At 38.0% G+C, this 27,006-nt stretch overlaps 1 protein-coding gene across 1 annotated transcript in view; it reads left to right on the top strand.

The window, feature by feature from the left end:
- DNAH7 (dynein axonemal heavy chain 7) overlaps positions 1–27,006 on the top strand; it is a 324,659-nt gene that overhangs the window by 294,209 nt on the left and 3,444 nt on the right. The window contains exons 58-63 of the mRNA XM_053597477.1: positions 3,256–3,417; positions 8,236–8,421; positions 11,920–12,057; positions 16,213–16,443; positions 18,203–18,355; positions 19,914–20,091. Coding sequence (XP_053453452.1) covers positions 3,256–3,417; positions 8,236–8,421; positions 11,920–12,057; positions 16,213–16,443; positions 18,203–18,355; positions 19,914–20,091 — 1,048 coding nt within the window. The remainder of the gene's footprint in view (positions 1–3,255; positions 3,418–8,235; positions 8,422–11,919; positions 12,058–16,212; positions 16,444–18,202; positions 18,356–19,913; positions 20,092–27,006) is intronic.

The following is a 27,006-nucleotide window of genomic DNA, read 5'->3' as shown; positions in this document are numbered from 1 at the left end:
AGGTGAAAAAGTCTCTCCCATAGTAATCATATACCTTAGAGGTCCGGGTATTTATGAAACAAGTCCAAACTCAACCCAAAATCTTATTAAATGCCAAAGCTGTACATCATAATTTTTTTGTTATAACTTAGTATTGGGAAATAATTTTAAATTTATAGAAAAGTTGTAAGCGTAAAAATAGCACAAGCAACACCCCATACCCTTTGCCCATATTCACCTCCTATTAATATTTTATCCCATCAGCTTTATTTGCATATCCCTTCCCTCTCCTTCTCCCCCTCCCCACTCTTCTCTCTTTCTCTACACACACACTTCCCAGTTTCAGGTAAGTTAGATATTATATTTTGCCATGTATAATGTGTATAATATGCACCCTTGTTTTTGAGCCAAACTTTCAGAAAAAAAAAAAGAAGAAGAAGGAATGGTAGAAGTGGCCACATAATAGCACCTTCTTTTCTCAGGAGAGGCACAAGGCACAGAGCTGACCTCAGAATGGAACCAGCTGTCTGAGAGATGAGGCAGCTCAGAAAGGGCAGGGCAGGGCTAATCCTGGCCCCTTCCCAGGAAATAAGCCTACCAGTGTTCTCGGTTACGTTTACTTGTCATGTCTCTTTGCCTCCCATAATCTGGAACATTTCCCCAGCCTTCCTTTGTCTTTTATAACATTGACATCACTAAAGAACTTATCCCTTCCTGTTTTTTTTAAAAATAGGTTGTTTATCATTTTGTGTTTGTTTGATATTTTCTTATGATTAGATTCAGGTTATTAATGCTTAGCCAAAATCCTGCATAGGTGATAGTATATCCTCTGAGAACACACCTGGGAACACACAACACCCTTTTGTCCTTCCCTTGTGTTTCTAATTTTGGTCACCTGGATAAGATGTTCACTGATACTTTCACTCTACAATAACCATTTTTCCCTGGTAACCAACACCCAGTCTGTAGGGAGGTATTTTAGAACCATGCAAGGGTCCTAGTTCCTCATCAAAATCCACAGCCATCCAGAGTCAGTATCCACTGATGATTCTTACCTGATCCAGTTATTCTTGGGATGACTGCAAAGTAATTATCTCCCAGCTCCAGCACTCCCTTTGCACAATCACTTGGCACCGTGCTATCAGCAACAGCCATCCCTTCTCCTGCGTTCATTGGTCTATTAATTGGTGTGGAGTTATGAAGTCCTGAGTTTTATTTTTCTCCAATGGTTTACTGAAATTTATTACATTGAAGTCTTTTGGTACTTAAATTGTTCTGGATTTGGTCAATGGGAGCTCCTCAAAATGGTTTCTGTTAAAGGTCCTATCTTTTTTAAAAAAATTATTTTATTATTATTGTCATCAGCACCTCTTACTTTCCAGCGTAAGATGTTCCAGGTTTATCTTGTACCTTTCCTGCTTCAGTCCTGGAACTGGCTTTGTCTCTGAAGAGCCCTGTTTCCTTTGAATGGAGAGCAGTACAGAGACCACATTTTGAGTGTTAGATGAGTTCATTGCTACTGCATTGTCTTTGGTTCTTGACCCTTTCAGTGGAGAGAATTTGGAAATATGTACATGTACACGCAATATACAGATGTGCAAATATGTGTGCTCATGCACACACAAACTGGTGTGTGTGTGCACGTATATACTCACAAATACATTTTAAAGTGATGAATTCCAATCAGTACCTCCAATTGCACTTGTCATCTCAGGGTCCTTTCTTGTTTTTCCTCATTCTGTATTTGTATGTCCTTTTATAATGAGAATCTTGGCTTCCAACAACACTAATACATTTACTGATTTGCTCAGTTCTCTAAATAATTCTACACTTATCCCAGTATGTTTAATTTTAGTCCCCCCACCTCTATGGCCCTAATTTATATCACTTTTGTTTTGTCTCCCACTCTCACTTTCAAATTATTCTATGAAGACTTCCCCAACTCTAGATGAAACTTTGGGCATCCCCATGACTTTTCTGTTTACTGATAGGTAATGAAATGTCCTGTAGTTACTTTAAATTGAAAAGCCAGCCTTGATTCAGAAATCAGGAGATATAATGCAACATATTAATCATTACTTCATTTTTTACTGAAAATTTAGGCTTTGCTCCCTGGTTTCTCATATAGGAAACCATATGGGAAAGAAGGTGGAGTTGATGTCTTTCTTTTTGTAACTCCCCCTGCACAGACAGCTGCTGACACTGACCCTCACCCTCAGCTCAGAGTGTGCAAGGATGGGGGTGGGGGCAGGAATTCCTGTTCTGGGCTGGTGTGGTCTGGGCTTGGCCAGCGGTGAAGGTGACCAGGACTTTTTCTTTCATGGGCCTCTTTAGGATCCCCTGCTGGACTCTTCTAGCTGTGCCCCATCACCTTGACATCTCCTCTACTTTAGATGGCTGCTCCCACTCCCCTCAGCTTCTGGTTTTCCAGCTCTTCCTTCATATAGACTCTTACTGTTGGGGTTTCCTAGCCGCCTGGCAGCAGTCCTTTTAAATAGGACAGCTTGAAAATGCCCTCTGATGGCCATGTCTAGCCCACATTCCCATTCTGCTTTGAGATTCCCACCAATGGGCCCAACGTGGAGGGGAGGTGATTTCCCTGTCAATCTTCTCCTTGCAGCCATAGACTGCTTTGCTTTTTTCAGGCATAAATTTTGCACTTTTCTACCCTGCCCCAGCTGCAGGCAGTATGTGTCAACCCTGTGAATGGCCCCAATAATTACTCTGTACTGCTCCTTAAACCTAGATGATCCCCATGCCCTTCTCCCTTGGCAGTGGAGGAAGGGGACTCCCAGCATAGCAGCTGCCTCTCCAAGGCAATTACTTCGCAAATCCTCACTCAAGCTCCATTTGTTCTGTATTCTCCTTGTGGGTTGTAGAGCTCTCTAATTCAAATGATCACTTTCAAAATTTCTCCAAGGCAGTCTAGAACTACCATTGGAACTCACATTTGTTGCCTTGCGAAGCTTCAATTGGAGCCTCCAAAATTTGTAAGGTAACATTAAATAGATGAGTTTACTATAGATTTTTTTACTTCCTGAAAATTTAGTATACACAAATGTGTGTGCCAACTGAACATGTATACCAGTGGGCATATTTTTGCCTTAAGAGCCTGTAAAACACACTTAATTCTGTTTTAGTTATACTTTAGGATGAATATAGCCCTGTGCTATTTATAAACAAAAGAAATTTAATTACGTTCATTTTAAAATATAGTAAGTATGATGCAATGTTAAGGGAAAAATAATTATGAGGCATCATTTCTTATTATTACAGGAGGAATTCAAGAGATTACTTTATGGCCTCTGTTTCTTTCATGCTTTGGTACAAGAGAGACGAAAATTTGGACCTCTGGGCTGGAATATTCCTTATGAGTTCAATGAGACTGATCTAAGAATCAGTGTACAGCAACTTCATATGTTCCTGAACCAGTATGAGGTACCATAAAAATCACAGCAAGCACATTACCTATTTTTGTTGTTTATCATGTTGTGTTTATACAGTAAGCAGGGACTTCTGATTAATTTCTACTCTCCTACAATGAACAGCAAGGTAGTTACCAATAGTTTATTAAGTAATACTTTATTATAACAGGATATTATAACTGCTATAATAGGTAGTTAGGATGTCCGTTTGTCTACTAGGAACCTACGCTCTATCATTTGTTTTGACATGTGAATACCTGTGGAGATCTTGTAAGTGATCATATTGTACTTATTCTGAAAAGGACTTGAGAAGACAATACCTTAACTAAGTTTCAGAATGGAAAAAAATTAAATTTTCATCTTTTCTGGGCATGACCTTTTTTTTAGAAAATAGAATCTTTTATTTGAGTTTCTGTGTTTATTTAGACAAATTCCTATTATGTACTAAAATATAATGAATTAAGAAGGCCTACAGTTTTGTAGCATATAAATCTGCAAAACATTCAAAAGAATCATGAATCTAATGAGTTTCTTATTTTAACATTTTTCCTAAAAAGGATAATAACAATAGAGGCAAAAATTCATTGATCTAGTACCTGAGAAAACATTTGAGTTGAAATTATTATACTTTCAATACAAAAAAAATTTTAAAGTATGAGAGACTATTTCATTTAGCAATTTGTTCCGAACACCTGTATATTCTAATTTGAAATATTATACTTTATAGTAAGGAGTAAAAACGTGCAGGCATGCAAGGCTGGCTCAACATTCAGTTAATGCAGTTCATTATATCAACAAGCAAAAGAAGAAAAACACATGATCATCAATAAATACAGAAAAAACATTTGACAAAATCCAGCACCTATTCATGATTTTTTTAAAAAAAAGCTACCGATCTCTCAGTAAACTAGAATACAGGGGAGTTTCCTCAACTTGAAAAATAATATATACAAAAAACCTATAGTTAATCATACTTATATGGTGAGAAACTGGATGCTTTCTTACTAAGATCTCCTTTTACCACTCCTTTTCAACATTGTACTGGAATTCCTAGCTAATTCAATAAAACAAGAGAAAGAATTAGGTATATTGATTGGGAAGAAAGAAATAAACTGTCTTTGTTCACAGGTAACTCATTGTCTATGTATAAAACTCAAAGCAATCAACAGAAAACCTCCTGAAACAATAAGTGATTAGAACAAGGTTTCAGAATATAAGATTAATATACAAAAGTTAGTTGTTCTTTATACCAGCGATGAATAAATAGAATTTGAGATAAAAAATACAATACCAAAATGAATACTCATGTATAAATCTAATAAAATATATGTAAGAGTTATATGAAGAAAACTACAAAACTCTGATGAAAGAAATAAAAGAACTAAATGTAAACATTGACGAGATTATCCATGTTCATAGGTAAAAAGATTAATGTTAAAATCAGTTCTTTTCCACTTGATCTATAGATTCAATGACAACCCAACAAACTTATTTTGTAGATATAAACAAATTTATTCTAAAGTTTATATGGATAGGCAAAAGACACAGAATAGCCAACACAATATTGAGGAGAAGAACAAAGTTGGAGGACTGACATTGCCCAACTTGAAGACTTCTTATAAGGCGACAGTAATCAAGATAGTGTGGTATTGGTGAAAGAATAGAGAAACAGGTCACTGGAACAGAATGGAGTCCAGAAATAGACCCATGTAAGTGTACTCACTGATTTTTGATAAAGAACCAAATAGTTTTTTCAACAAATGTACTGCAACAAATAGACATCTATGTGGGGGAGAGGGGGAAGAATCTAGATGCAGATGTCATATTCTTCACAAAAAAAAGTAACTAAAAAAAAAAACCACATACCTAAATGTAAAATGCAAAACTATAAAAGTTCTAGAAGATAACATAATAGACCATGGGCATGGTGATGACTTTTTAAGTATAATATCAAGGGAATGATCTGTGAAAGAAGGAATTGATAAGTTGAACTTTATTAAGATAAACACTTTTAATCTGTGAGAGACATTGTTAGTACAATTAAAAACAAAAAGGGCACAGACTGGGAGAAATATTTGCAGATTGTTAATCAAACCATAAAAGAACTCTTCGAGCCCGTAGCATAGTGGTTACGGTGTCAGCCACATACATCGAGGGTGGCGGGTTCTAACCCGGCCTGGGCCAGCTAAAACAACTACAACAAAAACAACAACAAATAGCTGGGTGTTGTGGTGGGCACCTGTAGTCCCAGCTACTTGGGAGGTGGAAGCAAGACAATTGCTTAAGCCCAAGACACTGAGGTTGCTGTGAGCTGTGATGCAACAGCACTCTACCGAGGGCGACATAATAAGACTCTGTCTTAAAAAAAAAAAAAAAAGAACTCTTAGAACTTCACAGTAATAAAACAAGCTACCTGAAAGCCTAACTTGTTGTATGATTCCAACAAGATTACATTCTGGAAAAGGCAAAACCATGAAGACAGTAAGAAGATTGTGGTTGCCTGGGCTGAGGTGTAAAAGAGGAATGAATACGTGGAGCATAGATGATTTTTTAAGGTAGTGAAAATGTTCTATACAATTTTATAATGGTGGACACATTTCATTATAAATCTGTCCAAATCCATAGACTCTCCAACACCAAGAGTGAATCCTAATGTAAATTATGGATGAGTGATAATGATATGTCATGAGTTGTAAAAAGTGTACCACTTTGGTGGGGGAGGCTACACCTGTGTGGAGGTAAGAGATCGGTGGGAATTTGCTGTACCTTTTGCTCTATTTTGCTGTGAACTTTAAACTGTTCTTTAACTGCCAGTGATTCGGAACATTCTTCTATGCCACACTAACTAATTGGGTGATCATTGTTACTGGTATGCTTTAGAAAAATATTTGCATTTTTATAAAGATCACTCTAGAAACAGAGGAGAGAGTAGATTTAGGATTTAGAGGACAGGCCAGTTTTAGGAGAGGTTATGGGTTGAATTTTGTCCCTCAAAAGATATGTTGAAGTCAAGTCCTAATCCATGGTACCTCAGAAGATGACATTATTTTGGAATTAGGCCATTGCAGATAAAATCAAGTTAAATGGGCTCATACTGGAAGAGGGTAGGTTCATAATTCATTTTCCCTCGGTCATGATAAGAAGAGAGAAACACACAGAGGAAAGACAGCCAGGTGAAGACAGAGGCAGAGATTGGAGTTTGGTTGGCATCAACCAAAGAACACCTGGAGCTGCCAGAAGCTGGAAGAGGCAAGGAAGAACCTCACAGAGGCTCTGAAGAGAGCAAGCTCTGCCACAACCTTGGTCAGACTTCTGGCCTCCAGAATGATAAATTTCTATTGTTCTAAGCCACCTCATTGGCAGCCATAGGAAGTAATCCAGGAGATATCATGGTAACCCAAGCAACAGAGGTAAAAGTTTAAACTGAAGCATTTGCACTAGGATAGTGATCATGGTAGAGATAAAACAGGTATGCAGGGAAAGAACTGGAATGATTAGATAATCAGTGATAAAGGGTGGGAGGGAGAACCTTGGTTGATGCCAGCTTTCGGGTATGGATTGGTGGTGATACCATTCATCAACCCAGACAGGGCATAGTACCAGGAATTAAGAAGTGTGTGGCAGGTGAGTGAGTGGATATCCAGGTAATGATGTCAGATAGGCTCTTGGCTTATAGATACACAGGCTCAGGAAGAGAGAGAGCACAAAAAAGAGATTTGTGAATTGTTCAAGGGTTAGGAAAAGCCTAGGAACATAAGATTTAAAAGGGAGCCCTCATAGCATAAGAAAAGAAAAGAAAAGAAAGATTGAACTCTGGTAAGTTGACATGGTGGGAGAGGGAACAGAAGATGTGGAAAGGGCAGACTGAACAGCCAGGACAAACGCAGGAGATCAAGCTGAGGAAATAAGGGTAGGCCATCCCACCAACTGCCACAAAGAGTACATTAAATGCCCTTGAATTTGCAAGAGTAACTTCCAAAGAGTGTTGTATCTTTTAGGTGCTGGAGTCCATCAAACCTCCAGGACTTTTTAGAAATAATACCATTTTTATTTGGGAAAATGGCTAATGTAGACATTTCCTTCTGTGTTCCGTCTAGTCTATTTATAGCAAAACAATATGATATTGAAATGTATTAAATGAAAAATTATAAATAACTATGTAGTACAAGTATTAGCTATTTCATTTTCATCAAGAACTTTTTACTGACACATATAATGACTGCCGTGGTTCCTTCTAGTACATGACAATTGAGCAGTGCTTCTCACTGCTCTAGCTAGTAATTATACCGCACAGTGGCCAGAACTGCTACTCATGAGTCGCATACAATTCACCAAGGGCTAAAGAGGAATTCCCTGAGGTTCGGTGAAAAAATGCAAAATTATATGTACAGTGTGATTCCAAGTGTCAAATATCTGGACGTAAAAGGTAGGGGAATAAATTAACACTGATTATCTGTAAATTATATTGTATTTGTGTTGAATGTCACCCAGCAGTGCAAAGTTTTCCCGGATGGCATATGGTCTAACTTGTTTGTGTGTGGCACATAGTAGGTTTTCCAGTAATGTTAGTTAAATAGCAAATAAGTTCACAAGTTAGTAGAGGAACTCTATGTTTAGCATGGACTGCATGGAAATGAAAAAAACACAGAATGAGAGAAAGACCCTGGAAATATCACAACATTTAGCAGGGAAGTATATAAAGAAAATGGTGTTAATGCAAACGTTTTGTAAAATGTTTGGTCTGTAACAGGAGCAAAAAAGGAGCATAATTGTATAGAATGTGCTGCTGGTAACCCTTAACAGGTTGAGTGACTTGCTCTCTCCATTTCAGGAGCTGCCCTATGACGCGTTGCGATACATGACGGGTGAGTGCAACTATGGAGGCCGGGTCACGGACGACTGGGACCGGCGCACCCTGCGCAGCATTCTAAACAAATTCTTCAATACAGAATTGGTTGAAAACCCAGACTATAAATTCGACACAAGCGGCATATATTTTGTTCCTCCTTCTGGGGATGTAAGTATGCCCTTCAAGAAAACTAAAATCAGCAAAACCTGAAATTTGTCTGCTTGAGATGATAATTTTTTCTTGTTTAGGATGAATTTTATTGGGACTCTGCGATTCACATGTATGTGTGTATACATATACATTTATACACACACATATGTATCCAGTAATGTTAAATATGTATATAACATGGTTTTTTCCTCATTAAAGAGAAAAGTTGTATAATTATTGTTTATAATGTAATGATTTTTTACGTATATATATTGTGAAATAATGAACCAAATCACCTCAACATCTATCCCATCACAGTTATCCTTTTCAGTATTAAGAACAGTTGAGGTCTACTGTCACAGCAAATTTTAGGATACAAGGCATTATTGTAAACTATAGTCATGGCCTCCATATACAGACATTAGGTCTCCAAAACGTATTTATCTATAACTGAAAGTTTGTACCATTCACAACATATCTCCCCATTTCCCCTGACCCAGTCCCTGAAGACCAGCTTTGTAATCTGTACTTCTATGAGTTCAACCTTTTTTTTTTTTTTTTTGGACTTTTTTTTTCAGTGTCTTGGTACATGCATTTTGTTTACATCGTTTTTTTTTGCACAAATTGAGTCAAGGCTGTAAGTGTGCTTAAGCAGGAAACTATAAGAATCCTAGAAGAGGACAGCTTGATGGCTTACACCTGTAATCCTAGCATTCTGGAAGGCCAAGGAGGGTGGATAGCTTGAGCTCAGGAGTTCGAGACCAGCCTGAGTAAGAGTAAGACTCCATCTCTAAAAATTGCAAGGCATTGTGGCCAAAGCCTGTAGCTTCAGCTATTCAGGAGGCTGAGGCAAGAAGATTGCTTAAGTCCAAGAGTTTGAGGTTGCTGTGAGCTATGAGGTAATGGCTCTTTACCAAGGGCAACAAAATGAGATTCTATCTAAAAAAAAAAAGAATCCTGGAAGAAAAAGTTGGAAAAACTCTTATTAATATCAGCCTAGACAAAGAATTCAGGAAGAAAACCCCAAAAGCAATCTAGTTATAACAAAAACAAATAAATGAGACCTGATCAGATTGAAAAGCTTCTGCAGAACAAAGCTTTTAATATGTCAAAAGAGAAAATACTCAAGGAGGAGGGTGCCAGTCCCAAGTACCAGTGGCTTCAAACCCGGCACCAACCAAAAACTGCAAAAAAAAAAAAAGAGCAAATAGACAACCCATTGAATGGGAAAATACATTTGCATACTATACATCTGATAAAGGACCAGAATCTAAAAAGAATTCAAGCAACTCTGCAAGAAACAACCAAACCACATAAAAAGTGGGCAAAAAGACATTAACAGAAACTTTTCAAATAAAGATATACTAATGGCAAACAAACTTATGAAAAAATGCTCAGCATCTGTAATCATCAGGCAAGTGCAAATCAAAACCACAATGAGATATCACCTAACTCCAACAAGAGTGACTTGTATTAATAAGTCCCCAAACAACAGATCTTTTGGTGGATGTAGACAGAAAGAAAGTTTTAGACACTGTTGGTGGAACCACCAACTACAGTAACAACCTCTATGAAAAATCATATGGAGATATTTCAAAGAACTTAAAAGTAGCCATTTGGCCCAGCAATCACACTGCTGGGCATGTACCCAAAAGAAAAAAGTCATTTTATAAAAAGGACCCCACACATGAATGTTTATAACAGCACAATTCACAATCACAAAGATGTGGAAACAACCCAAGCACCCACCAATACATGAAATGGATTAATAAAATACTTCTTAAACAGTATTACTCAGCCATAATGAAAAATGGCAATTTAATATTTTTTGTGACAACCTGGATGGAACTGAAGGCCAGTCTTCTAGATGAAACTTCACAGGAATGGACAAACAGATGCATGTACTCAATACCAGGTTGGAACTGACTGATCAACACTTCATGCACATGTGGAAGTAAAGTGCAATGAAAATCAAACTGGGGGGAGGGAGGGTAAATTCACACCTATTGGGTGTGGTGCACGCTGTCTGGGTTGGGGGCACACTTATAGCCTTGATGATATTTTTTTAAAGTGGTGACTTTTCTCCAGGCCTTGTTTTTTGCTTAGCCTGTCTGTGCTTTCTTCAGTCATACAGGGACAGAGCAGCCCCCAGGCACAGATGGAGGTGGTGGCTTCCTATTTTCTGTAATGTAAGAAATATCAGGAATGTTCCTCACACAAGAATGGCTTCCTCAGTTGCCTGAAATTCTGTCATCATAATTCAGTCCTTTGGCTAAAAATGACACTATCCCCAAGTGAAGATGCACATGAAAGGAGTTACAAAATATCGTTAACAGTAATTGTTAATATTTATATTACAATTGTTTACAAGTCAGCTATGAGCAATTATCTCACTAGAGTATCAAATTAACATTGGTATTATTATTTTGTCCCTTTTACAAAAGAGAAAACATGTCCATGAAGGTTGAATAACTTTCCAAGGCCATTCAGATAGAAGGTGGCAGAGAATCACAGAGCCACCCGCAGCGCACAAGGCCAGGAGTCCCTTCTGCTCTCCTCCTGTTCCGTGTGCCGCCTTCTTAGTGATTATCTCCCAGTAGATTTCTAGGCCTGCTAGGACAATCAAATTGGTTCTCAGTTTATTCCCAAATGTCAAAGGGCTTATGTGAAAATTTAACATACCATCGCATCCAACAGAGACACATACTATGATCCCCAACCCTATCCCCATCCTCTGGGATTAATGCTTGCTGGGCTCAGATACTAATAAGGATAAAGGGAAAAATCAGTTCCAGAAACTTGGTCACTTATTGAGTGGAGTAAGTCAGCTTGGAAGTTAGGGTAACAAGCTCTCCAAAGATGAATTTTCAACTGAGAAAAAAGCCAGGTAAAATAAGGTATATGTAATATGATCCATTTAATAAAACTAGAGATGACCAAACCTCCTTTGCCATATATGTACATGAATGCTTGCATATAATTATGAGAAAGAAAATTATAGATTATAGTTATAGTATTCCATGCGAACAAACTATAAAACGTTTGTGCATATACAAAAAAGGATCTTTAATATTAAAGGTAATTAGCTCAGGATAATAAAATTTCAGCTAATTTTTACTTTTCTGAATTGGGTAGATTTTTCATAGTAATAGTAAACAGAATAATCAGAGTAAATCAGAAAAAAGTATTTGTATTGTGATGAGTTACATATCATTATCAACTAAATGTGACACAGACTTCTCCAAAAGAAATTTCTGAATGAAGTTACCACAATTCTCCTCCCTGCATTTAAAAAACCATTCAATTTGAATGGTGCATTTTCTTTTTCTCTCAAAATATGTCCAGATTTTTCATAAACTTTGGCCCAGACTGAAAGAAAATGAAAGTATTCAATGCCCAGTCTCGCAGGCTCATCCACTCAGTAACTCGAGTGTATACAATTATCCCTCTTCTGTGAGAAGTTCTTCAGTGTAATTGATTTCTAACCTCCTGACTTCCTGTCATTCATCTTTGCAGCACAAAAGCTACATTGAGTACACAAAGACTCTGCCACTGACCCCAGCACCAGAAATCTTTGGGATGAATGCCAATGCTGATATCACCAAGGATCAGTCAGAAACTCAACTGCTATTTGATAACATTCTTCTCACACAGGTGAGTGAGCTGTTCAGGAGCCACCAGCTTCTCAGCCTGTGAGTCACACTCCCCAGCAGCACCTGCCAGCTCTGTAGAGCCTTCCTTACACGATTCTGGAAAAATGGAGACGCATGTAAAGGAAAAGACAAGAATACATGCAAGGGCTGTCCAGAAAGTATGTAGCTATGTCATAGAAAATAGACATGCATGCTGGATGCTTTCCAGACAGCCCTCAGACGTGTCTTAAATATGGATTGAAACACAAAGTACGTGAACGTATGGGTTTTTCCATCATTTTTTTGTTTTGGAGCCAAGAACTTGACCTATTGAGTATCATTCTGTTGCTAGGAGTTCCTTTTTGCCTTTCTTGCATAAACCATGCCCCAATACATTATACAGGGTGTCCCTAAAGTTCATTGCACACTATTTTAAATTGCACACAAACTCTATGCTCACCCTGTATATTATGCCTCTTTTTAATTTCTTTTTTTTTTGGCCGGGGCTGGGTTTGAACCCGCCACCTCCGGCATATGGGACCGGCGCCCAACTCCTTGAGCCACAGGCGCCGCCCATTAATTTCTTTAAAGTAGAGGAAGAAAGACACTTGGGAGCAGTTTGGTAAGAAAATCTGTCTAGAATTGTACCTCTTTTATTTCCCATTCCCTTATTAATTTAACAGCAGCTTTTCAAAATGACTCATTGTAATAAAATATTCCAGAGCATTTAATCTAATTTACATAGCAACATTTCCTTTCACACTAATATTTTATCAGATTACACAGTATTTAAAGTATACAGTTTCAATGTTAAGTAAAAAATGAGCAGAAAGATTTAGGAGAAGAACACAACTGATTCTGGGTAGACGTGCAGCTCTACTGGTGAGTGCCTAAGAGCACTGGAATGTATGAGAAAGTCATCTAAAGCACCAGAATTTAGCATGCTGTGGGCATAAGTCAGTACAGTTGAATGTAAAACGTTTGTTGGGCGGCACCTGTGGCTCAGTCGGTAGGGTGCCAGCCCCATATACCGAGGGTGGCGGGTTCAAACCCAGCCCCGGCCAAACTGCAAAAACAAAAACAAAAAAAAATAGCCGGGTGTTGTGGCGGGCACCTGTAGTCCCAGCTACTCGGGAGGCTGAGGCAAGAGAATCGCTCAAGCCCAAGAGTTGGAGGTTGCTGTGAGCTATGTGAGGCCACGGCACTCTACCTAGGGCCATAAAGTGAAACTCTGTCTCTACAAAAAAAAAAGGTTTGTTAATCTTTTTGTCTATTAAGAGATCTTTTCTTGTGTCCTTTTCCCTTTAAAAGATGTGTTTAGTTGTTTATTTGGTTTTAAAAAAAATTTTGAAAGTAAGTTAGTTCAAATGGCAATAGTTCCCATAGTGACTAAATGAAATTTTAATACATTAAAGCTGAATAATCAGTCAAGCAAATTATCCTACTAACTGAATTCCAACTGATCTTTTTATTTTTATGGACTCTCAGAGTAAAAATATTGACGTTAATAACTTACATAGTGCTTACTGCATGCTAGCGCTATTCTGAGTGGTTTACTCTAACAATGCAATGCTATGACAATCCAATTATTACAGATAGGAGCTATTATTATTCCCATTTTATAGCTAGAAAGCTGAAGTACAGAGAGATCAAGGAGTTTGCCCAAAGTCAGAGGTATAATTTCAAGCCAGGATTCAAAGTCAAGCAGTCTAGTTCCTAGTACTTTGTCCCAGAACTTGTGTTCCGAACTACAATGCAATAGTACCTTTCTAGATTCTAAAAACGGGTTAAGACCTAAAAAGTAGATATCCAGATATGCTGAAAAAGCTAAAAAGGAGGGTAATGTTGGGTGTTATCACTGATGAAGAGTCCATGGAACCCCCATCTCTGGTCTACTCTCTAACGACATTTTCTAATAAGGCAAAAAAGAGACACTATTCTTATATCCATTTTACATGTTGAAAGCACTAAAATCGTTATTGCCTGGGCATGAAAGCATATGTACAAACATAAATGAGTATATTTTTTAGAAACATTAGATGTGTGTAACACATGACAGTCCAACAAGAGGACATTTGCAGTGGCTGTTGGCTTTATTTAAACTTGATGGGGCGTGCCACATTACAGAATACATAAAACAGCAGGCTCGTTCCAACAGAAAATGACTCAGAACCAAACAAATGAGTTTAAATACACAAGGGGCATCTTTTCAGTATGTAATTAAACAACCTCTTTTAATATTCTCAAACTCAGATTGGCAAGTACAATTATAGTAATGGGTAAGCAGTAGTTCATTGGTTCTAGATTGAGTTTGTCTCAATTCAGAGGCCAAGAGATCGGAACTACAGAGCTAGGAGAATAAGTTAACCATGGCAGGACTAATAGATTAAGTATTTAACTCATTTATTTTAGAAAAAATAAAAAAGAAGCTACAGGAGTTGGAAATGATACTTTTACACCATTCCCTTGCCTATGCTTAACTGCCACACTTCATTTTGAGTAGGAAAATTTTTTTCAACTTAAAATATTATAAAACTAGATATGGTCTATTGGCTCTGAAAAAGCTGAGCTCTGTAATGTCTCCTTGAAAATGGATTCTGGTTATCTTATTTGTTTAATAAAAAGAAAATAACCCTTAGGAGATTCCAAGTGGTATTTGTGGAGACTCTGAGGAAAAGTAGTAAAAAGAAAAAAGCTAAGATAAGCAATTACAAGTAAGTAGCAACCCAATTGTTCTCAAGTCTCATTATCACTTGGGTGTTAACTTTTACAACAGCTATCACTCCAAGATTGGTGTCACTGACATATTTTTAGTGTGTGAGAAATAGATAAGGGGAATGTTTGTGTTACTAAAATTATTTTCTTACATTTTTTTTTTTATTAAATCATAGCTGTATACATTAGTATGATCATGGGGCACCATACACTTGGTTCATAAGGTCTGCGGGTCTAGCATTTGTTTTTCTGTAGGGGACAGCTATTGTTAGAAAATAGAAAAAATTTTAATGAGTTTAAATTATCTTGAATACACATCAAAATACAAACAGAAATCAGCATATGATTATTTAAATGCAGTGGAAATAGACATTTTCCCTTGTTTGGGCCAAATATTCACCATCCTTTTTATTCTCTATGAAGTGTTTTATGTATTTAGCAGTAAACTCAGTACATTGAGATCATAACAAAAGATTATTATATGTGCATAGCTCTTGTTTACTAGCACATAATTATAACTGACCAACACTTAATTATTTTATTGTACAACTTTATAGGATAACCCTATGATAGTGTGTGGCAAGCAGCATTAAAAAGTCATGATAGAACTTAGGTAAATATAGTTAATATTTATAGAATAGATTATAGAGTATTTAATATTTATAGTATTGAAAACAGGAAACAAAAGAAGACAAAACACAGTTTCCTTGGAATGGAAAAACATGAGATATATTCATTTGTATTTTAATAGTACTTGTTCTCCCTCAGTAAGTATACTACAGACACACATACACACATGCATTTGTTCTAAGGATTTAAAAGATTTTTCTAGAAAATGTAGATTCATTTATACAGTGTTGCTATAAATATAAAAAAAAAAATTGAAATTCTCCTTTGCTTCCAGTGTGAATCACTAGTCTGTCATTTCTCTATAACTCTTCCAACTGCTTAGTTGGAGATGAGCTTATTTTCTCTGCCCTCCTGGTTCAAGGGGAAATCTATATCTCTGCTTTTGGCACCCAGTAGGCCCCAGAGTTATTAGCAAATACATCTTGTGGCATGCTTTCTCAAAGCAACGTGAGATTTCCTCCTGGGTTTAATGCCCATCATCACTTGGCCGCTCCACCAATGTAAATGCTTTTTCTTCCTTCATCTGCAGCATCTGGTCCTCCCCCCACATGAAGGCAGCAAAATGTACAGCCTATTTGCTTTCACTAGACCCTCTTTTACCTCTGAACACGTTCACATGCCCTTCATCCTCCTGTCTCACAATCATTTTCCACTGAAAAATTCATCCCCAGTCCTGTTGCCATCACTTTAATAAATCTTGTGTGGAGAAGGATCATGGACAAAATAGCAGAGCACTGTTCTTTCTTATAAAGATTTACCTTAGGATTTTTTTCTGTTCAGCTATTCTTGGAACTTTATGAGGATTATTAGTTATAGTTTGGATTCTTCACAGTCTCGTTCAGCAGGAGCTGGTGCAAAATCATCCGATGAAGTAGTAAATGAGGTCGCTGGTGACATCTTGGGCAAACTTCCACACAACTTTGACATTGAAGCTGCCATGAGGAGATACCCAACAACTTACACTCAGAGCATGAACACAGTACTTGTCCAAGAAATGGGCCGGTTTAATAAGTTGTTGCAGACCATGAGAGATTCGTGCATTAATATTCAAAAAGCAATCAAGGTAAGGTAAAATACATTCCCAACTAATTGAATTATAAACAGCATTCATTTATTTAGCAAATATTTCTTGGCCACAGATACTGTGTAAGGACTTTCCTTGCTTCTGTAGATAGAAAAGAGAGAAAATAATGCCGGCCCTTGAGGAGCTCATGGAATGAGAGTTAATAAAGGGGTGAGCAAGGATAAAGTGTGCTCCACCATGACAGCATGCCAGATAGGACGTGTGATGCGTGCTCAGGGGACACAGCATGGGGAGGACCAGGAAAGGCAAAGGCCTCTGACCTCACAGAGCTCACATTTATTTATTTATTTATTTATTTATTTATTTATTTTTTGGCCAGGGCTGGGTTTGAACCCACCACCTCTGGCATATGGGACAGGCGCCCTACTCCTTGAGCCACAGGCGCCACCCAGAGCTCACATTTATTGATGGGGAGCAGGAGGGGAAGCAATTTAAAAATGAACAAAGAGAAAAAAGGGGAAAAGAGCACTCAGAGATCTTGGTATCTAATATCCACTCATTCATTTAATCCCTCTGACTTCAGTATAGTAACTTTGACCCCACTGGGCCTGGAATTTCCCATTCTAGAGATATCTGCATTTCCTTTCCAGGTTACATTCCAGGTAGGCAACATGCAGTTTTGCAGGAGATGACCTAAGAATGTCTTTTTTAAAGGAGGTTTCAAAATCCGTTTCATTCAACACCCTCCTCTCCTCACTTTCAGAAGTATAAAGGGGCTTTAATTCACAAGATTTGGGGGGGTATTCTGCAGTGTATATCTGGTTGATTCTTAGCTATCCCCTCTGCCAATTTAGGTTTCTCCTGATCACTAAATCAACCACCAATAGCCCACATGCTTTCTAGCTCCCAAAATTGTGTTGTCATTGTCCCTTTCCCTATTTTTTTTTCTGTACTTGTAGGCTTATGCCTTTAAAAATAAATTCTTTTACTGTTGTTTTAGTGGAGATTTGGGAAGGAGGCAAATGAAATGTGTAATCAAATTTACTCCAAAATCTTCTCCACTTATCAGTTGGAATATTTACTTATGGGAATAAAAATGACAATAACAGTGGCCCAATTGAAAGATCAAATAGCCAGGAATTTTCAAGGGTCTCAAAATTTTAACACTTGTTAAAAGATTTTACAATAAAATTCTAGGATATCTTAACCTTTAAAAGCATTTCATATAATTTTTTAACTCCATATTCATCACCACCCTTCTAAGAAGGCATAAAAACCAGCCTGGAAATGTAGCAAGACCCTATCTCTACAAAATATAGAAAAATTAGTCATGTGTGGTGATGTGCCCTTGTATTTCTAGCTACTTGGGAGATTGACACAGGAGAATGACTCATACTCTATACCTCACAAGCTCAGGAGTGCGAGTTTCTAGTGAGCTATGATGATATCACTGCACTCTACTCTGCATTATAGAGGGAGACAATGTCTTAAAAAAAAAAAAGGCAGGAGGGAGATACATTACTTAATAGACTCTGATTTAAAAGCTAGTGAATAATCAAATATCAAGAAGATTTTCTGTTAAAATTTGGTTAGATTAAAACTGTTAAAATTTTAGTTTAAAGAATTCATGACATGAATTTCTTGTCAGCAAAAGCAAATACCTTCACTTTTTCTCTTTTTGCCATATGACCCAATCTTAATTACAATTATAACAAAGGATAATTGTGAAGAAGGCGTTTTAAAAAGGGGGCTGTTCATAATCTATACGTCATGTTAACCAAAGTTAAATGTGTTTCAGGGGCTTGTAGTGATGTCTACAGATCTTGAAGAAGTGGTTAGTAGCATTTTGAATGTCAAAATTCCAGGAATGTGGATGGGTAAATCTTACCCGAGTCTTAAACCACTTGGCAGCTATGTGAATGACTTCCTTGCAAGGCTAAAATTCTTACAGGTGAGTTCATCCAAATAATCTGAAATTGTTAAGTTTTATTTTCTTCATCAGAATGCCTAATGCAATGAGTTGTGCTCTACAGTTTCTCTCCGCATCCTAGGCACAAGTGGCTACTACTAAATATTTCACATAGTGTATAGAACTGTTACCTGTCAAAAGTCTAGTATTGGAAGTAAATCTCTGAAAGCTTCTTTCTGAGTAAGCATTCGTGTTCAAGAAAGCCAGACATTCAAATCAGTGACATTTGAAGGGAGAAAGTATCTAGCTATGTTGATTTTTCCGTTAAATATTTACCATTAAAATAGATGCCTAAGGCAAACATCTTAGAAAGCCAGTCAGGCTACTAGTGAGGACTATTATTTCTTCATTGCCCAGCATTTTTCTGGATCATGAAATCACTAGATTGCTGTTTCAGCCCAAGTAAGTAACCATCACAGTGGCTAATCGTCTTGGAAATGTCGAGTGGGTAGAAGCCTATCTCTTAATTATCTGCTAATATTGGTGTTTAACTATGTTCTTATTAACAGTTATGTAATTAGAAGTATCAATTAATTTCCTAGATACTATACATAATTCGTCAAAAACTATCTGTTAGGAAATTTCTGCAGGGATAAAATGACTAAACTACCTTTTCATAATATAGACCTTCCATTGGCCTAGAGTTGATACTAATGAATTAAGATTGTTGTTGAAAGATGAGGTTTTTGGGGGGCTCTGACAGGGAAAAGCTTTCAAATTCATTTCTTCAGACTGATTTCTGTAATTCACTATTTAGTTAAAGTCAGTTTTTAACTACCTTTCCACTAGAATCTATGATCTGAACAGAGAGTTAAGGTATCTGACATTACTAAAGAATTTAATCTCTCTTTTCCCTGCTTGTTCCAGGAGTTCCTTATACAAGATTTTGTTCCCATATGTTGGATTTTATTGTATTTTAGTGAAGTAGGAGAAGAACCCTCCAGAGCAATATTCTACTATGTACTAATGGCCAATTAGAAAAAAAAGTGAAAAATATTATCATCTGACTAGACTTTATAGGATCACTTATTCTAATCAACTATATGATACATTGTGTAACAATATATATTAGATGTTCATTATCGTACATCTGAAAGAACCATTGGGCGTGAATAGACATTTACATCTGTGTTCATGCTCGTTGTAAATCGAAAGCTGATACGATGGACATGAAGTTGAAGTCAAAAAAGCACTGAATATGTTACTTATTTTTATTTTTTTATTGTTAAATCATAGCTGTGCACATTAGTGAAATCAAGGGGCACAATGTGCTGGTTTCATATACAATCTGAAACATTCTCATCAAACTGTTCAACGCATTTTCTTAGTTATTGTATGTAGACATTTGTATTCTGTATTCTGCCTTTAGTAAGTTTCGCCTGTACCCATTCTGTTACTTATTTTTAAATCTTGAGAGTATGGCCTGTTACTCCACAGAGATCTTTTATTAGTTTACCTAAAAAATATAAGTGTATTTGGACAAATTGTATGAAGCAATGTTGTAGGCTCTGTGTTAGGATGCTTGTGCTTTGCACCATAGCAATGGTACGAGGTCGGCCCTCCCCCTGTCTTCTGGCTGTCTGGCTTCTTCTTCACACAAGCCTTCCTGACTGGTGCCCAGCAGAACTATGCCAGGAGACACACTATTCCCATTGATCTTCTTGGGTTTGACTATGAAGTGATGGAGGACAAAGAGTATAAGAATGCTCCTGATGATGGTAAGTACAGCGACAGAATGAGTTGGAAGATAACTGGGCCCTGAACGAAAACAACGTTCTTGCTTACTTTCCTCAGCTGTTAAAAAAAAGTAGTAACTGTATATGCAACTACACTCAAATTATTGAGAAAAATTTATGGAGAGACAGAGTGAATGAGAGAGCCAGTGGCCAGTGAGAGAGAGAGAAAGAAAGGGAGAGAGACAGAGAGAGGAGAGGAGAGGAGAGGAGAGGAGAGGAGAGAAAGAGAGATGAGAGAGAGAGAATGAGTGCAAATGGGGGAAGAAAATGGTAACACAAGGTAAATCTGGATAAATAGTATACGTCCTTTGTACTGCTGTTTTTGTTTGTTTGTTTGCAAAATCTTATAAGTTAGCAATTATTTCCAATAAGCTAAGAAGAAAATAATCCTCAAATTAATGGCACATGGGATAATCAACTATAATCTTATGTTAGTCTTGGGGAATCAAGATGCTGTAACACTGAAAAGAAGGCAGTTTCTCTGGGGCCCTTGAAAGATGCACCTTTGCAGGCTTCATAAAATATGTGTCCTTTCCTGTGATGTACATCATTCCAAAACTCACAGCTAATAAGAAAATTTGTTTGGTGATTGTGAGGGAACATTTATTTTATTTATTTATTTATTTTTGAGACAGAATCTCACTATGTCACCCTGGGTAGAGTGCCATGGTGTCACAGCTCACAGCAACCTCAAACTCTTGGGCTTAAGTGATTCTCTTGCCACAGCTCCCAAGTAGCTGGGACTACAGGAGCCCACAACAACGCCCAGCTATTTGTTTTGTTGCAGTTGTCATTGTTGTTTTAGCTGGCCTGGGCCAGGTTCAAACTCACCAGCCTCCGTGTATGTGGCCAGCGCCCTGCCCACTGAGCTACTGGCACTGCCAGGAATCTATTTTTTTAACGGATTGTTTGTCTTTCAATACTTTGTGGCTACCCTGATGTTTTATTTCAAAGTTAGTGGACAGGGCCACTATTTTAAACAAGTGTTATTTTTAAATGCTACATATTCCAGAATTTTATTAAAATGGTACTGTCTTTAAGAAAATGAATTTCCTCTTCAATGACTGTTAATGAGTACTGCTTATTAACGTGTCAAAGACAACTCTGCTTCCTCACTCCTCACTGACTGATGGACTCCCTGGCTCACTCTATCAGGCATTGGAGATAGCACCAGAGAACCATTTAGAGCCCTGTCCCTCAGCTAGTGTATACTCCTACTAGAGTATACACTAGAGTAGTCATATAATCGCAGCGGTGTGCGATGGTCACATTACTGTGCCAGTGGTTTTACTTTAAATTGATTGTCATGAAAATCAAGGAGGTTGGTAACACTATGGAGCAACCCAACTACTATTCCCTGAGATATTTGCTTTCCTACTTTCAAAAAGAGCACTTTGCCTTCTTGGCCCCTCCTTCTGCCTTCACATCTCACCTCTCATTCTTCATGAAAAAATAAAAATCTGTCAGAAGGGAGCTCTTAGTACTACTCCATCCTTAATTGCACCATTGAGAAATCTGATCCCATGTTCTCCTTCTCAAGGGTTTTACTCTTTAACTGTGTAAATCAGATGTCTTTCCAGAATCAACGATGTTTCTCTCATTAGTGGACAGTTCCTATCAACATGCAACATGCTCTAGAATCTCTCCTCTTAAAACAAACCAGTGAACAATTCCAGTTGTCTTAATATCCATGTCCGTCTAGCTACGGTTCCCTCTCGTAGCAAAATTTCTCAAAAGAACTGTCTTTACAGTTCTCCGGGCTGTTTCCAGATTCTCACGTCCTATTTTCTGTGTATCCTCTCTAATCAACTGTCTGTTCTTTTCAGTTACTAACAACTTCATGTTGACAAATCCACAAATTCTCTTCTGTCTTCATCTTTACATCTTAGAGATTTTTACCAATTGCCAACACCGTCTTTCTTCTCCCTTTGTTTCTAGGAGATCCCACTCTTGATTTTCTCTTTCTCTCTGGCCACATCCATTCTTCTTGGCTGGCTTAGGCTCCTTTACATATTGGAGTTTGCAAAGATTTAGTCCCTGGACTGTTTCTCTTTTCTAATTGCATCTTCTCCCCACATGGCGGCTTCCTGATTTTTATCTTTAAACGTTATCTCCTTGCTGATATCAATCTCCAATGTCCATCTTTCCTCCAAGGTCCAGATGTCTATATCCAACTATCAATATGACATCTCCTCTTTAGTATGTCCTGGATATGTACAACTAAAGTAATTTCAATAAGTGACACCATCCAGCTGGAAACCCGTGAGTTCTTTCTTCTTCATTAAGCTGCTGCTTATGCTGTCATCAAGAGCACTTGCTCACCCACAGTCCTCCCTACAGCCACTGCCACAGATACAGTATTCCTTAATTTGTACAGAAGCCACAGAAATGTTTTCAAAAATGTAGACAGATTATGGCAGTCCTTAGCCTCCATTGAAAATTCAGACAGCTAAACAAGTTAAAATAAATGTCATTTTTCCCTTTGTAGTTTGAATAAAATCCAGCCCCTTCCCATGACTGGGGAAAGGCTCCTCCTAGTCTCTCCTGTACAAGCCTATCATGTGCCACTACGCTCGGGGCATGCTGACCTCCAGCCCCAGAACACCTCAGTCTTTCCCTCCAGGGGCTGTTTGTACACGCTGTTCCTAAGCCCAGACTTGGCATGGTGCACAATTCCCAACCTTCAGGTCATCAGAAGGAACCTCCGTGAACATTCTATCTGTTGAGCCCACACACACTCCACTTCCTCGTTCTCTCCTACAACTCTCCTTATTAACTTTAACACATTAGTCACACTCTGTAATTAGTTTGTGTGTTTCCTTCTTTATTGTTTCTTCCCCCAACTACAAGACAAATGCCAAGAGAGTGATGAACGGGTCTGGACCCCTTCCTTCCTCAGTGCCTCTCAGTGAGTCTAGCGCACATCCAGTGCTGCTGTAGAAATTCCCAAAGTCATGCTGCTTGAATTCATTAGGAGTTCATGGAATCTAATCCAAACTCGTTAAGCTACATTTTATTCCAATCTTTAATACTTAAACAGTTTTGTTGCAGAAACACATTTAAGAACAATAAATGAAAGGGGTAAAGGATCATTGGGACATGAGATATTAATATCTTAAAACTATTTTTGTCCCAGCCATAGGTGCCTGACCCATCATTAATCTGGCCATTTGTTCAGGATCCCTTTATTCTTAGCACTTAGAATGGGCATCTTTCTGAATAGCTCAGGGAAATTTAACTACTTTCTGCTAAGTTGTTTATTTTTTCCTTAATAAGTTCTTTTTAAATTCTTCCCCATATAGCTGATTATAAAGTCATAAAATATATTGATAAAAAACGTTTACACCCTGCCCTCTTAAAACTTAAAATATAGTTAGATAACTTTAGGACATACCAAGATGGATAAATAATTTGGTTCAAACTAAATATTTGAGAAGGGAGAAGGAAAGGAGTGTGTCAGTTGGGCAAAGGCAAACCAAGGGAAGGGAGTGGACACCAGCTGTGGCTTGCTCTGTGCGCTGCTGGGTTTCAGAAACATCTCAGTCCTGACCTTTAATCCCCACAGTAACCTTGTGCTGCTATTATCCACATCATACAGACATGGAAACTAAGGCTCGGAAAGGCTGAGTAATGTGCCCAAGGTCTCATAGCCGGCAGTAGACATGAGAGTCAACCCCAGGCCATCTGGCTGTCATGCCTAGCTGCTTTCTCAATGGTCTACTGAGGATGTTGGTAGAAGTAGACGTTTGAAAACATATTTCTCAAGGAAATTTTTCTGGAAGAAGCTAGGGTTAATTCTCAAGTATTTAATTCAGATGCAAGAAGCCTTTTCTAATTTTTTTCATATCATTAGAAGGCAGAAGTGGCATTTAGATTGAAGTCTGAGTAGGATTAAAGATGTCTCTTAGAGTTTGTATGTTTTTGAACTCAGCTAAAAGATTTTTTAAAAGCATTGCCCATAGTTTATAAACTAGCTAATACCCAAGATCAAACTACTGAATTGCCCATCATCAAACCATGAACCTTAGACTTTGCACAGATTGACATTTTTTACTAATTTAGCCCACAAAATCTATTAAAGGAGGTCAGCTATTGAAAACCCCAAATTATCTTGAAAATAATAGAAAATAAACCATTTAACTGACTACCAAAGTGTTGATCCAGGCTTAACTTACAATAGCTGACTAGAAATAGATTTTCACTAAATTGTAAATTGTATTATTTTATACACAAACCCATATACACATTTTCACCAATAAACACATATCCACAAGTTAGCCTTTTGTTCATTCCAATTTATTTTCTTTTCAACTTAGCTAGTTACCAAGAAAAAAAGAAGTAAGAATCAATGAAAAATAAATGAGATTTTCCCCCAAGGAATCGTTTTCTTCTGGGATAATAGGAGGTACATAGATGCCACTTGGGTACAGCTTACGTTAGAACCCAAGTTTCTTCCTTTCCAGGCTCTGCCCTTCACCAGTCTCTCTATACACACTTTAGTGTGTGCTTGCTGCTAGGTTCTGGGGCTCACAGATGTCACCCTTATATACCTAACATTACATTAAAGGTTACGTTAAGACTACAGAGCCATTGGAAGTTTACTTGGTATTTGGCATTGAATATTCTAGATCTGTGTCCATCACACCCGTCTACAGACAGGCACGTGGCCTTTAGGAATGGGGCCGCTCAGCAGGGGAGCAATGAGTGAGTGAGCAAAGCTGCAGCTGTGCTTACGGCTGCTCCTCATCACTGCGTCGCCACCTGAGCTCCGGGCCCGTCTGATCAGCAGCTGCATTAGATCTCACAGCAGCACATGCGAGGAATCCAGGCTGCACTATCCTTATGAGAATTCAATGCGTACCCCACAACCGGCCATAGGAAAATCATCTTCCATGAAACCGATCCCCGGTGCCTAAAGGTTGGGCACCTCTGTTCTAGATGTATTTATCTAAGATTCCTCTTACCTGAATTGCTGGCTACTACAGGTGATGTAAATTAAGAGCATTGTATAGCATGAAGGGAGGCAGAAAATAGTGAACCAAACAGGGCTGGAGAACCTGTAGCCGACACTGTGCAGACCACCTCACAGATGCCAAAAGGTGTGACTCACAGAGCTGGGGCAGCAGTGAACAAGACCCAGTTAACATCTCCCTGTCATGTTATAGATCTTGTGTTTTCGTTATGACCCTTACTGACCACAAGAAATAGAAGTGTATTTGAACACCTGCATCATATTTCCTATGTAAGTGTTAGATTGGAAGGAAGTTTTGTCCCTGTCACCACTTTCCTAGGTGTTGAAATCAACTCTTCTGTTTACGCTCATTGATGTTATTGTTCTTTCCAAGTGAGTAATAAATACGTGTCTGGTTAGAGGCAGAGATTTATTGAACCATGCTGACAAGATATTAGAGCTCACGTGGACTTGTGTGAGGGCTCTCGTCTTTCCCCATTTCTGTTTAGTATTGTAAAGTTTCCCCACTTTCCCTCTTCTGTGACTGGTGGGCAGGACTTAGAGCTAGCCAGAGAGGTCGGGATGCAGAATGTGTTCTGCGGACTGATCTCTCCCTCAGGCAGTTACACCCCTCACATCACCCCAAGCCGGAGGTGCATTTTGCAATTGAATTTTATCAGAGTTATACACTGGTAGTTATTGGGCAAGTACTTTATTAATTACTAAGCCCAATATTTTACTCCAACTTATTCTTTCCATCAGTTAAAACCTAGAGAGGACAAAGGGTAAGTCTTCCCCCTAATACCCATGACTGAACTATGCACATGGGGCTGTTTACAGTCAACTATGATTAAAATAAAATTTAGAACTTGAATTTCAAGTGTTTGATAGCCACATGTAGCTACTGGCTCCATATTGGAAAACACAGATACAGAACCTTTCCATCACTGCAAAAAGTCCTATTGGACAGCACTGCTCAAAGGACTTTTATCTTCTCTACAAGGCACTTTCAGAGTCAGCTTACAGCTGATCTGAGTCTAAAAACTCTACAGGGCAGGCAAAGCAAGTATTATTGTTTTACAAGCGTTTTTCAGGTTCTACAGATGACACAACTGGTTCTGAGGTTAAATGAATTGCTTAAGGTCACTTAAGGTGTAAGGCAGGCGTCCTCAAACTTTTTAAACAGGGGGCCAGTTCATTTACTAACCTCAGACCATTAGAGGGCCGGACTATAGTTTAAAAAAAAAAAAAAACAACTAAAAGCAAATTCCTATGCACACTGCATGTATCTTATTTTGAAGCAAAAAAACAAAACGTGAACAAATACAATCACACTGCCTCATGTGGCCTGCAGGCCACAGTTTGAGGACCCCTGGTTTAAGGCCTAAGTTCCACATTGCTTCTCTTGATATCTGTACAATAATTACAATAAATTTTTCTGTGCAGATACCTATATTCAATCCCTGAGGCTTATCGACATGTAGAGCCAAATTTCTTTAATGTCCTGATTTGTGCTTTTCTCCAGCTGTTAGGCTACATCACATTCGTCTACTTGCCCTTTCCTTATACAGACTCGGAGGTCATGGAAGTGAGTAAATTCTAAAAGGCTAGGAGAATTTTAACTTTAATCATATTTGCAATTTGCAGAAGAGTATTTTGTTCATATGCTGCCTACTAGCCACTGGATCCCTATAATTAGCAAAGGTTTTGTTTTTGGCTTTTTTTTTTTTTTTTAGATTTCATGTTTTCTGACAACATAGCATAATCACTGTCCAATTAAAAATATAAATTTGATAATGTTCCCACACACTGAGGACTTCCCATAGACTATTTTAAAATTCCTTTCCATTTTTGTCTTCCACACCTGATTTTACTGATTTGCATTACTTTACTAAGCAGTGTATGGATGTTCTGGATATATGGATGTTAAAATAAAACACTCAGGA

The sequence above is a fragment of the Nycticebus coucang genome, chromosome 7 (assembly GCF_027406575.1).
Source record: "Nycticebus coucang isolate mNycCou1 chromosome 7, mNycCou1.pri, whole genome shotgun sequence".
In the NCBI taxonomy this organism is placed as follows: domain Eukaryota; kingdom Metazoa; phylum Chordata; class Mammalia; order Primates; family Lorisidae; genus Nycticebus; species Nycticebus coucang.
The sequence above is the reverse complement of the archived record's forward strand: the minus strand, read 5'-3'. Positions and strand labels throughout refer to the sequence as shown.